This window comes from Phoca vitulina, unplaced genomic scaffold (genome assembly GCF_004348235.1).
Source record: "Phoca vitulina isolate PV1807 unplaced genomic scaffold, GSC_HSeal_1.0 scaffold95, whole genome shotgun sequence".
NCBI classification, from domain to species: Eukaryota; Metazoa; Chordata; class Mammalia; order Carnivora; family Phocidae; genus Phoca; species Phoca vitulina.
In genome coordinates, this window is record NW_022589798.1 from 1061346 (window position 1) to 1074610 (window position 13265).

General features: G+C 44.3%; 2 protein-coding genes across 4 annotated transcripts in view; both read left to right on the forward strand.

Moving 5' to 3' along the window:
* The first annotated feature begins 12569 nt into the window (after window positions 1-12569).
* The window catches only part of SLC5A3 (solute carrier family 5 member 3), a 34588-nt gene continuing 33892 nt past the window's right edge, over window positions 12570-13265 (forward strand). Inside the window, exon 1 of one of the 3 annotated variants that reach the window (XM_032396985.1) lies at window positions 12570-12669. The gene's annotated coding sequence lies outside the window, so the exon portion shown is untranslated. Of the gene's footprint in view, window positions 12670-12970; window positions 13109-13265 lie in introns of those variants that run through there. The other 2 variants (XM_032396986.1, XM_032396984.1) reach the window with 2 other exon arrangements.
* The window catches only part of MRPS6 (mitochondrial ribosomal protein S6), a 65963-nt gene continuing 65634 nt past the window's right edge, over window positions 12937-13265 (forward strand). Inside the window, exon 1 of the mRNA XM_032396987.1 lies at window positions 12937-13108. Within this exon, the coding sequence (XP_032252878.1) occupies window positions 13064-13108 (45 nt within the window). The 5' untranslated portion in view covers window positions 12937-13063. The remainder of the gene's footprint in view (window positions 13109-13265) is intronic.

Below are 13265 nucleotides of genomic sequence, written 5' to 3' on the forward strand. Positions count from 1 at the left end.
GAATATATACAGTCAATAAACCACTTGTGACTAGTATAACATCTCATCGTATTGGAGTGTTCTATTGGAAGATACCCAAATTGCATTATATGGTCTATGGTAGAAACTGCTAGTTCACCATCCTCTCCCAGCTGAACCTACATTTCCCAGTCCTTCTTGGAAGGAAAGACAAAGCTATAGGATTAAGTTCCAACTCATGGAAATAAGTAGAGGTGATGGGTAAAACTTCTGGAACACCTTTTAAAAGGAATGTTGCAAGACTTTTATCTTCCCTTTCCTTCCTGCTCCTGGTTCTAGAAGCAGGAATGGTCATGCGAGAGCACAAGGTGGAAACCATATGTTATAAATGGATACAAATGGATAGCAACAAGCTGGAAAGAGCCTGGATCCCCAGCCCTATCTACATTTAGAACTTTCCATGTAATAAACCATCTTATTTAAGTCACTGTTGTTTTGACTTTTATTTCAGTAGCTGAACCAGAACCCTACTGTAACATTGCCTTTGCATGGAAAAACAAAAATGAATGACTGTTTCCTACAAGAGGTATTGTAGCCATCATTCAACAAATGTTTATCAGGTCACCAAGGTCTGAATGTGAACAGCTGAGCACCCTCGGAAAAACAGTCCAGGTTGGTGAAGCAATCTAGCCCACGTGAGATGATGAGTGCCCAAAGGAACCCGGGGCATTTAGCCTAGGGAAAGAAAGGGTTAGGATAGGCCAGAGAGCTGTCTTTGGACATAGGAAGAGTTCATGTGGAAGAGAGGACAGACTTGTTCCATATGGATCCAAGGTGGCTGAACTAAGGCCAATAGGTTTATGTAGGGAACCGAAGCACTAAGATCTAAAGAGTTCTACATCAGTCCAGGTTGTTGGCCTCAAGCAATATAAACAGACTCTAAAATCTTAGGCAAAAATGAAATTTGTTGGAATAATATTTGAGGGAATCTCAGAATTGACCAGAGTCCAGAGTACTGGCCAGGAACCAAGAATACTCTGGAGGGCTGGTTAGCAGGAAGCATAACCAAAGCCATTGAGAAAGGTCTGGTGAGCACGATGAATGACCTCTAACTGTTCCTCATGTCACTGAGTCATTCACTCAGGACTCAAAATCATGAGACAGAGTCTGATGGTTGCACATGGGATCATTTTCCATTTGCTGGCTGAACACAGTAGAATAGTGGAAAATCTGTCCCTGTTGACTCTGTCATGGAAGTCAGGCACCACCTCCAAAAAGAGCCCAGATACTATGGGACAAATTTCCAGTGCTACCTCTCACGATGCTTTCAAAGTCCACAATTCTGTGACCAGTGTCTCAGGATTGGGAGGGACTTGTCCATTCAGCAAAGTTATCTCCTTTCCACATTCCTCATATATGCTCATACACTCTTCGCCAAATGATTCCAACAATGAAAGGCTCCCTACCTTCTTGTTGTTCAAATGAAATAAAGGCCAAGGGTTTAGACTCTCTACCTGGTACTCAAGACCTTCCAACTCTGGTCCCACTTTTGTAAAGTTAAGTTCCTGTGAGTCTTCTACAGACACCTTTCCTCCTGTCAAACTTATTCACTCAATGTCACCATCCTCTGACCCCACCAAAACATCTTGTGTTTATCTTCTTTTCTGCTCCCATCTATCTAAATGTTATCCATTCCTCACATTCCAGCTCAAATCCCACAACCTACATGAAACGTTCCCAAGCCATCCTAGCCCAAAGTCATGCGTCTTTGGAAATTTTTGCCTGTACTCTTCATCAGGCAGTTAATCACTCTCCTTCTATATACTTTCTATTTTTTAGAATTGATATTTAAACACTGTTAGATGACTTAGTTTTAGACATATAAAAAACATTAAAAAATAAACATACTTATATCATCTCTGCCTATGTAGGTTATAACTTCTTAAAGACACGGACTATTTCTTATCCATCTTTGCATCTTCTGCAGAACTTAAAATTCTTTCCACATGGACATTTTTTTCTTAATTGATATGAATACCAGAGGTGAGTGTGGTCTTGACCTCTTATTCAGGAATTTGAGGAAGGGGAAACAGGGGAAGATGTGAGTAGAGGTATATTAGAACAATGACCGAAAATGACTTTCTTGAGTATAATAATGATGTGATTTATATTTTTTACAGCTTCATTGAGCTATAATTGATACCTAATAAATTGCACATACTTCAAGTATATAATTTGATACGTTTTGACATATGTATGCATCTGTGAAATTATTGCTCTAATCAAGATAATAAAAATATCCATTATCCCTAAATGTTTCTTCACACCCCTTTATAATCCCTCTTCTTCACTTATACCTCAAGCAACCACTGATTTGTTTTGTGTCACTATAGTTCAAATTTTCTAGAATTTCATATGAATGGAATCATTCAGTTTTTTTTTTTTGAGGGGTGATCTGGCTGCTTTCACTCAGCATAAATGAGGTTCATCCATATTACTGAACATGTCAATAGTTGACTTCTTTGTATTGCTGAGTAGTATTCCATTGTATGAAATGAGGATGATAACAGTATTCACCCCAAGAACTGCTGTGAGCATTAAGTACCTTGATACAAAAAAGATATGTAGAGCAACACTAGTAAAAGTTGGCTTTTATTTCCTACACAAAGCAATCATGGTCATTAGTTCAGAATTACCTAACCCACTTAATGGATAAAGAACCTAAAATGTAAAGAGATTAAAATGACTTGGCCAGGGCCCTCAAGACAAAGATTACACTAAGGTCTTCTGACTTTCAACCCAGTGTCTTCTCCACTCTACCACTGAGACTATATAATAGAAGACCAAATCTTTTTATAATGTCAACTCAGAAGTTATATCCTATCACTTCTTCTGTATTCAATTCCTTAGAGGTCTTTAAATCTGGCTCACACTGGAGGACAGGGAATTATATAAAGTGTAATGCCAATAGGAGGGGATCATAGGAGACCATCTTAGAGGCCACTTACCATAGGCCCCTTCTCTTTGCCACTGGCAGTGACTAGAATTTTCACAAGCCTGGTAGGTTGGAGTTGTGGTCAGAAGCTTCTGAACTAAGGAATGAGGAGCCAGTGAGCGTGTTCCTAAGCCAATGACCTAATGGGAGACTTTGCTCTTCCCTCATGGAAAGGAAGTGAAATCTTAGTTTCTTTGTCCATCATTGTACACTGGCCATACCTTTTAAGTAGGAAGTAGAGCCTGTAGGCCCATGGAAAGAAGGGAGGTATCAGAGTTGGGCCAAGCAGTTTTCTTCTGCCTTCAAGATGACACCAGAAACACGTTCATATGGAATGGGCCTTGCATTTATTTATTTATTCATTTATTCTCCGATATTTACTCAGCATCTATCACATATCAGTCCCTCTGTTTGGTGCTGGGGGTACAAAGGTTTATTTTTTGAGAATTTATGTATTCATTGTTAAGGCCACAAGGTAAAGAGGAGATGACATTTTATTAGTTCCGGCTCTCTAAGAAGCAGACACCAAGACAGGATCAGACATGTAAGAGACTTCTTGGAGGAAATGCCTGCGAAGGACAAAAGGAGGGAAGTGGAGAAGGTGGGGAGAAGACTGCATTGCAGATCTGACATCTGTGCTGGAGATGGGGAGGGGAGAGAGAGTCTCACACTGCAGGACAATTCCAAGAAAGGTTTGGTCAGGTCACTGGGAAAGGTTTGGTCAGCTCACTGGTAACTCCTTGAGCCCAAATCACCTATCAGAGGAGTCCTGGGTATAATAGAAATGAACCTGAATTTGTACCTTCACTGTGCTCCATCCTTGACTGGGAGCAGCCTGGGGGACATGTGGCCTCAGTGATAACAGAGCAATGGATCCAGAGGGCCAGCAGCTAGGAATCTGAGCAGGATCTTTGCACTTCTGTCCTGTGCATGCAACAAGGTACGGTTCATGGGATGATGGAGTAAGCACAGGTGCTAGAAGAGTACAGAGGAAGTGCACCTGATCCAGACTTTCAAGTTTAGGGTAGGCTTTCTGCCAGGCAGTGGTCGAAACTGAGATGTGAGCAGAGGAAAGCAAATTGACATATACCACTGGAGAAGTGCCTACTGGTACCAGCACTTTGAGGAGCTGCTCGGCATTATATAGAAGAGTTTGGGGTTTGCATACCCTGGGAGAGAGCATTCCATTCTTTGCACGTGTACATATATGCACTGGTCTGCGTGTGCAAAATGTTCCTGGTGGTACTCTTTGTAATAGCCACCCACAAAGGAAACAACCATGTTCTCCTAGCAGAACAGATAGACAGTGGTTTAGCTGTAGTAGTTTCAGGGATAAAAATAAGTGAGCGACAACTACACTCTATGACTTGGATGAATCTCCTAAACATGATTTTGAGGGGAGAAAATGTGAGGCACTCACACAACATTCAGGAAGCGGGCAGAAATGGGCTCCTGCTCGGGGAATGCATCCAAAGATGGTAAGACCAGAAAGGAAACCAAGGAAAGTGGGGACGAGAGGGGTTGTGCTTCTAGAGAGGCAGGGAAGAAGATTCTGGGATGTGGGCTTCTGAGATGCTTGTGAAATAATTCTTTTTTTTTTTTTTTAAGTCGGCTCCATGCCCAGCATGGAGCCCATTGTGCGGCTTGAACTCACGACCCTGAGATTAAGACCTGAGCTGAGATCCAAAGTCGGACCCTTAACCAACTGAGCCACTCAGGCACCCCTTGTGAAGTAATTCTTATAATTCTCCATATGTGTTTCATGCAATCCCATGAAACATCTCATAATTAAAAAAAAGAAAAAGGTGGGGGACAAATAGAAGTAGGCTAGGGGAAGGGAGTAGAGTGTGTTCCAGGCAGAGGGGAAAGGACAGGAGGGGAAATGCATGCAGAGCTCAGGGATTGCAAACACCATGGAGTACCACTGAGGAGTGGCAAGAGGGATGGGGGTGGGGTGGGGGCGCACTGCCGAAGGAAGGGCCTTGTAAACCCCTGTTGAAGAGTTAGGGACTTTACCCTGCGGGCAAAGGGGAACCATTGAAGTATTTAAGCTGTGAAGAAACTGAATCAGATGTGTGTTTTCAGAAAGATCCTATGGCCACGGTGTGAGGAGGTACCTCACAGTACCCAGGTGAATGGAGGTGAGGTGGTCAGAGAAAGGGTTCCTGATCCTTGCATGTTGCCCATGGCACTTACCCAGGGCTTGCAGCTGTGGGCTTCCAGCTGGAGTCAAGTTTAATAGCACTGATTCCCAGGACTGAAGCTGCCCTTCCTCACCACTGGCTGACCCACAGCCCTCCTTTCTGCATCGAGGAACTTGGCCATGTCTTAATCACTGAATCATTAACAACAGGAGGAGTTTCTCCAATCTGGCTGCTCTCTAATGTCAACCAGGCATATTATTGATTGAAGATAAAGTGCTGTCCTCGCTCCCAAAGGCCCTGTCTTCTGGATTCTGAACATTTTGGGGCAGAAGGGGAAAGGAAAAAAAAAGGACTTGTAAATAACTGATCACTGCAAAAGTTAACCCCTTAAGAATTCCATAGTAGGAGTATTTTAACGATAGCACTATGTGTAATCGCTTAAGTGACTTGTTCCATTTGTAGTAATATAGAGGAGCAGTTGGTTAACATGGTTATTTAAAATTTTCTTACTAACTATGTATTTAGTATTAAGGTCAGTTGTGGACTTTTTTATTCAAGTTGGGAGCTAAATCCCCAAGATATTTCCTGCATATTCTCCTAAGGTCTTGGTAACCAGAAGCTGAAAGTTCAAGATGATTTATTGTAGGAGGTATCACCTGATAGCTCCCAATTATCTTGTAATTTTAATTGCACGTAAGGATTTTTTTCTTTTTGGCAGCATAAATAGCTGCTGTTATTGTTGCCAGTAAGTTGATTTTTAAAAATATGGGCAATTTGAAAAAATAGATATTATCTAATACTAAAACACTATATCCTGATTTGCGATACACTCTCAAGTATAAAATCTTCCTCACAGCTGCTTTTGAGGGTTTGACTTCCTACCAGATACCGTCTCCATTGCAAAGGATCATTTACTTCCTGAATATGGGCTCCGTTGGAATCCCCTCTGCCTCCCACATGCTCTTTACCTGCCTGCCATCTGCCTTAGTAAAAGGAAGGTCCGGTGAAGTTCAGATCAAGGGCACAACTCTGTTTTGACCCTGAGTCAATGGGGGGCTGTGTAACTACTGGATATAATCTAGTGCCTATGGGCTTTGCTCCTCGTACCAACTCTACGCAACCTCTTCTCGTTATGATGAGGGCATTCTCCCCGACATGAATCAACAGAGCCCTAGCAACATGGGCGAGATGATCCTCACAGAGAGTGGACTTTGAGATGATATTGGCATATTGACCTTCTTACCAGGATGTGTTGGCTGGTGGTGTCATGACCCCCAACTTTCAACAGTCCTTGGGCGGCCAGATCATTTAGGTGGTGGATCTGCCACTTTCTTTCCTTTGGTTGAAATCTTGAAGAGGGAGACTCTTTAGAGAAATAAAAGATAACACCTCAAGTCCTTCAGAAGATCATAATCTTGCTATGAAGATTTATGAAGATAAGACATCCAGAGAGAGAAAAAATACTAATATATTGAATTGTAATATAAGCTTTATGAATTAGGAGTTGAGGAGATGCCGCATAGGGGCGTGACCAGAACAAAGGCAAATCAGTCCAGAATGTTTATTGAAGAGAAACCCAGGATCCACTGTTGACACTTGCCTCACTAATTTCCCCTCAAATATCCAATCAGTCACCACATCCTACAGATTGTATCTCCTCACACTCCTTCCTTCAACTTTCGTCAGCGCCTGCGCCATGCTCTCTGAGCTTGACCCAGCTTGTGCACTTGCCCCCTTTGAATCCATTCAGGCCTGATCACGTTCTGCCCTTTCACGTCCAGCGTAAAAGCTGCTCTATGCTGTGCAGGCCTGGCTTGTGTACCTCTCAGGCCTCACCCTGAGTGAGGGCCCCCCTAGTTTATTTTGCCAGGCACTCCCTACTGGCTTTGGTTTGGCGCCTTGCCCCCTTCAGGCCCCTTCAGACAGTGCTTCATCCTCCTGCACCCTCTCCAGCTCATGGCCTTCTTTCCTTTTACTAAATCTAAAATCCTTCCACGTGTGTTCTGGATTTTGCACTTGTGGAGGAAGAACATAAAGCTGTTTAACACCTCCAACATTATCGACATTTAACATGAATGTCCCACAATAGGCTGTTGGAGACACTTCTTTTTTCTTTCTTTTCTTTTTTTTAAAAGATTTTATTTATTCATTTGACAGAGAGAGAGAGAGAGAGAGCACAAGCAGCGGGGTGCAGCAGAGGGAGAGGGAGAGGCAGGCTCCCACTGAGCAAGGAGCCTGAGATCATGACCTGAGCTGAAGGCAGATGCTTAACTGACTGAGCCACCCAGGCGCCCTGACACTTTCTAACAATGTCAGAAGGAAAGCTTAGTCCTTCGATAAGTGAAGATGTAGGAAGGATTTTGTTTTTTTTAAGTTAAAAAATATATTAAGTATTTTTTCCTATAAAAGATATTATGGTAAAGAGAACCTCTCCCACGAACATCCCATAATTTTTTTCTTTTATTTTGCAGGGGTGGGTAGGCAGAGGTGAAAGTAAGAAAACATTCCATTTAGGCAAACTTTGCCTTCCTTTTTTTTTTTTCTTATAAAGTGGAACCCAAATTTGAGCTCCCTCTCCCCCAAAAAACATACTCGATCAAAATTAGAAAAATGCTGGGGCACCTGGGTGGCTCAGTCATTAAGCGTCTGCCCTCAGCTCAAGTCATGATCCCAGGGTCCTGGGATTGGTCCCCGCATTGGGTTCCCTGCTCAGCAGAAGCCTGCTTCTTCTTCTCCCTCTCCCCCTGCTTGTGTTCCCTCTCTCACTGTGTCTCTCTCTGTCAAATAAATAAATAAAATCTTTTTAAAAAATTAGAAAAATGTTTTGGAAATTAGTGGATTAAAAGAGCTCCCCAAATGCCTGACCTAATAATATATGTATGTTGCACACAGTGTTTCATTCTGCAAGGCACACAGCCAACAGCACTTTGAGATGACCCAGTGAGTCTATAAAAGGGTAGGTGACAGTGTGCGCAAGGGGGTTTAGAAATGCCAGCGAGTTCACTGGTAAAACATTTAAAAACAGAGTGAATTTGAAATGTTGTGACTTGGGTCTGGGCCTTGGGCTGAGCAGTCAAGCCGAGAAATGGTGGTGTACTTTCCTCAGGGGAAAGATGATAGGCTGAGGAGAGTGATGATTGACAGCTGAAAATATGACTTGGTTCGACTGTGGGATTACTTTCTCCATTCATTGAAAACATTCCCATTTCTTCACTTTTTTGAGAGTTGTCTTTAGACGCACAAGGCCTGTCTGTGATGTATCTTTGAGAATTAATGACCTCCTGTGAGCTCAAGGTAAAGCTTTATTATACAGTAATATAAAATAAGAAGGTAAAGATGATTAAGCTGCCCCAGGGCATACACTGATGTTACTTTTTGAAATAGGACTGGATTTCAACTTATTTTTTCTTTTTTTATTGCCTCTCATAAAACCTTACTTGAAAATGAGTCAAGATTTCCGGTTAATCAAATCTTCCAATATATACCACATTAAATGTTTTGGAGACTCTAGGTTACAGAATATTCTTTTTTCTTGTACAACCAAAGTTTTGGACTCGTTCACTAATACAACCTCATGGACCCCTTCTCCCAGATCCTGCCAACCACCATTCTACTCTCTGCTTCTATGACTTTGAATATTTCAGATGTCTCATGTAAGTGATATGTAGTATTTGTCCTCCAGTTTCACCCATGTTATCTCAAATGGTAAGATTTCCTTCTTTTTAAAGTCTGACTAGTATTTCAATGCATCACATTTTGTTTATCTGCGCAGGGACATTTAGATTGTGAATAATGCTGCAATGAACATGGGAGTGCAGATAGCTCTACAAGATCTGATTTCCATCCTTCAGATATATAACCATAAGAGTGATTGCTGGATCATATGGTAGCTCTATTTTTAACTTCTTGAGGAGTTTCCATACTGTTTTCCACAGTGGCTGCACCAACTTATTTCCCTACCAACAGTGACAAGGGTTTTCTTTTTTCCACATTCTTGCCAACACTTGCTAACTGTTGACACCATTCTAACAGGTATGAGGTGATATCTCATTGCAGTTTTTAATTTTTTTAAAGATTTTATTTATTTGAGAGAGAGAGAGAGAACAAGCAGGGGGGAGGGATAGAGGGAGAGTGAGAAGCAGGCTCCCCGCTGAGCAGGGAGCCCGATGTGGGGCTCAATCCCAGGACCCTGGGATCATGACCTGAGCTGAAGACAGACACTTAACCAACTGAGCCACCCAGGCATCCCCTCATTGTAGTTTTGACTTGCATTTCCCAAATGATTAGTGATATTGAGCACCTTTTCATGTACCTGGTGGTCCTCTATATGCCCTCTTTGTAGAAAAGTCTATTTTCTTTGCTTATTTTTAAATCAGGTAATTATTTGTGTTTGTTGCTATTTTTTTAATCAAATCGTATGAGTTCCTTTATATATTTTGTATATTAACCCCTTATCAGACATATAGTTTGTAAATATTTTCTCCCATTCTGTAGATTGCCTTTTCATTTTGTCAATTATTTCCTTTGCTGTGCAGAAGCTTTTCAGTTTGACGCAATCCCATTTGTCTACTTCTGCATTTGTCACCTGTGCTCTTAGTGTCATAGCCAAGAAATCATTACCAAGGCCAACATCAAGAAGTTTTTTTCCCTGTGTTTTATTCAAGGAATTTTATGGTTTCAGGTCTTATGTTTAAGTCTCTAGTTTGTTTTGAGTTGATCTTTTAAAAAAGATTTATTTATTTTAGAGAGAGAGTGCAGGAGCAGGAGGAGGGGCAGAGGGAGAGGGAGAGAGAGATATTTCAAGCAGCCTCCCTGCTGAGGATGGAGCCTGGAGCAGGGCTCGATATTACGACCTTGAGATCATGACCTGAGCCGAGATCAAGAGTCAGACCCTTAACCAACTGAGCCACCCAATTCTGAGTTGATTTTGGTGTAAGAAAAGGGTCTGATTTCATTCTCTTGCATGTGAATATCCAGTTTTCCCAACACCATATATTGAAATGACTGCCTTTTTCCCATTGTGTATTCTTAGGCCCTTGTCAAAGATCAGTTGACCATTGATTGGCCATATATGCGTGTTTATTTCTGCATTCTCTATTCTGTTCCATGAGTTTATATGTCTGTTTTTTATGCCAGTACCCTACTGTTTTAATTGCTATAGCTTTGTAATATAGTTTGAAGTTAGAATGTATATTGCCTCCTGCTTCATTCTTCTTGTGGGAAAACTGCTTTCATTATTCTTTTGTGGTTCCATATGAATTTTAAGATTTTTTTTCTATTTCTCTAAAAATTGACATTGGGATTTTGATAGGGATTGCATTGAATCTGTAAATCATTTTGGGTAGTCTGGGCATTTTAACATTGCTTCTTCTAATCCACAAACACGGATATCTTTTCATCCGTGACTGCTTTAATTTCTTTCATCAGTGTTATTATAGTTTTTAGTGTATTAAAATTAATATAAAATATTACAGTAATATTTTATAATTTTAAATGCTGACTTATATACATAGTATAAAATTCAAAATATCTTTCTGGTGAACTTAAGTTTGTAGTTATAAGAGAAGGACACTAAATTTGCATCAGCATTCCTTGTGATTTTATCATCTGTTAGTGAACCCATGAGCATCCTGGTGCTGTACTTAAAAAAAAAAGTTGAAGGGGGAAAATCAGGGTAGCTGCCCTTTCTCTCCCTTTCAGAAGAAATGGAGTGAGCGCCCTGGGCAGCCACCAGATTGGGAGGGTTGGGGGTGCTTTGTTGAGGCATTATGCAGTCAGACTAATTTCCTCATACTAATTGTCAACAAGCTAGACCCTTCACTCATCCCTGGCCATTAGGGAAATTATGGAGCTTCCAAGAGGACATGCTAAAAGTTAAAGTCAACTGGAGGTATTGCCCTGGTCTTTGGCTTGGCATATTACTTTGGAGTCCATATTTTCTCATTCCCAAACTGGGACATGTGGTTGATAACAGGAGGGACTGTTGAAGTGGGGAACCATCCTGGAAAACCTGTAACTCACTTAAGGTTCAGAAAGTCTTTGCTTCCTTCTGTTATATATTTATAATATTCTACTTTTTTTTTTTTTTAACCAAAAGTGAAATGAGTCAACACTAACCAGGTAATTTGTATCAATACCTGTGTAGTTTTTCTTTGGAAGAATAGGGGTTGTGGAGAAGTCCAAGAATAGAAAATGTTAAAACCCAAATATCACAGAATAGATGTGTTCAAAAATCATCTTTATCTTTGATGGGGGATGGGAAGTAAGATCTGAGAAATACCAAGGTCTCCGGATAAGGTGACAAAGGGACTCTATTCTTGGTTTACATGGGATACATGGCAAATCTACTGAATAATATTATTGGCACTTTAATCTGCGTGTGGGAGAGAACCAGAAGCTAGACTAAGTATGGGTTCAGCCTTCCTATAGTCTGGATCCAAATTTTATCTCTATTACTGTTTGACCTGGGCCTGGTTACATAACCTTTGCATGCCTGTATTTTTGAATCCCTAAAGCGGGGGTTAATAATAGTACTTGCCTCACAAAGTAAGAATTTTAGGAGAGGCATATAAAAGCCTTAGCGTGGAGCCTGATACACAGTAAGTGCTCAGTAAATTTTACCTATTAGCGTTAAAGCACTTTAAAGGACAAACATTTCACCTACAGGCCCTTTTAACAGGGCAAACATCGTATGCAGGGGCGACAATTGCAGGGGCTCAGTCTCTAAGGAGTGGAGCTGGAGAAAATGCATTTTGTACAACGCCTACCAGGAACAGTACAGCCCATGGCTGGAGGGAAAGGTGAGCCCTATGTGCCTGTTTGGGGGGTAAAGGGAACGTACCACGGGACTCTCCTCCCTCCAGGGCACGCTCATGCTCCCATACGATTACTGAAGGGCTTTCCAAGTTCTCAGCTGGTCCTCTAAATGAAGGCTGAGCAAACATTTAAAGGATATCGGTTTGAGCCAAAGTATTAGCCTGCCCTTGGCAACTACACGTGGGGCAGGCCGGGCTCACACAACAGATGCCTGTGTGCAGGCATCGTTCTCAGGTTTACGTGCATCAGCTCACTCAAAGGCATCGCGGCCCTGGGAAGTAGGTGCCCTTCACATCCCCCTTCTCAGGAGCCTGCCAAGGTCAGGCAGCCGGCGACGGATGGGGCCAGACCCGACCACGCGCGCGGCGGCCCACAGCCTGCGCCTTGCGCCCACCTCGCCGGGGAAGGGGCCCCGGGAATCCGCACCTGCAGCCGCGCGAGGACGGCTGTGGGCAGCGGGCGCGAAGGGCAGGCTGTCCCGGGCAACCCCTGCGCGCGGAAGCGCAGTCCTTAGCCGGAACGTTCTGGAACTCCCCTGCGCAACCATGGGCGGGGAAAGCCCAGGTCCGGCCGCGACCCCACCCGGAAGAGCGTAGCCGCCTTAGAAGGTCCCCCGCGCCGACAAGTCGCGGGCGAGGGGCGCGCGCACGGACAAGACCGCACTGTTTAGCGCACGCGCACACGAGGGCACACGCTCGCCCGCCGCCCAGAATGAGACGGAGGCATGGAAAGTTCCAGCTGGTTCGAGAACCGTAGGTAGCTGGAACGGCGGCGGCAGGGTCGGAGGCGGAGTGCGGCCCGCGCTGGCCCCTCCTGGCCGAGCCCGCGGCGCCACCCCCGCGCAGCGGCTGCGGGGCCAGGGGTCCCGGCGGGGGCGGCGCGCCTGGGGGAAAGGGACTGTCGAGGGGGCGCGGCGCGGCCGCCTTAAGAGGGAGCGGGGCGGGGCGCGCGGGAGGCGGGGCGCGCCGGGGGGCGTGGCGGGCCGTCTGCGCAGCTGCCAGAGCCTTAAAGCCCGGGCTCGCTCGGCCGGAGCGTGCTTTCGCCGACCAGGAGCCTTCCGGCCCAGTAGTCCGTCAGGCCCCCGCGGTCCCCGCCCCTCCTGCGTCCCGGGAGCTGGCTCGGTCCGGAGCCGCGCGCGGTGCGACCGGGCATGCCCCGCTACGAGCTGGCTTTGATCCTGAAAGCCATGCAGCGGGTAAGTGACCTTCCCCCCAGAGCCCGCCTTCCCGCGCGGGCGCTCCTCACCCCCAGCCGCTAGGCCGTCGCCTCCCGCCCTCCCCGCGCGGCCGGGGGGGGAGGCCGGGGCCGCGGGCGGGCGGCGGGCGTCCGCGCTGAGGGGGCGCGCGTGGGCC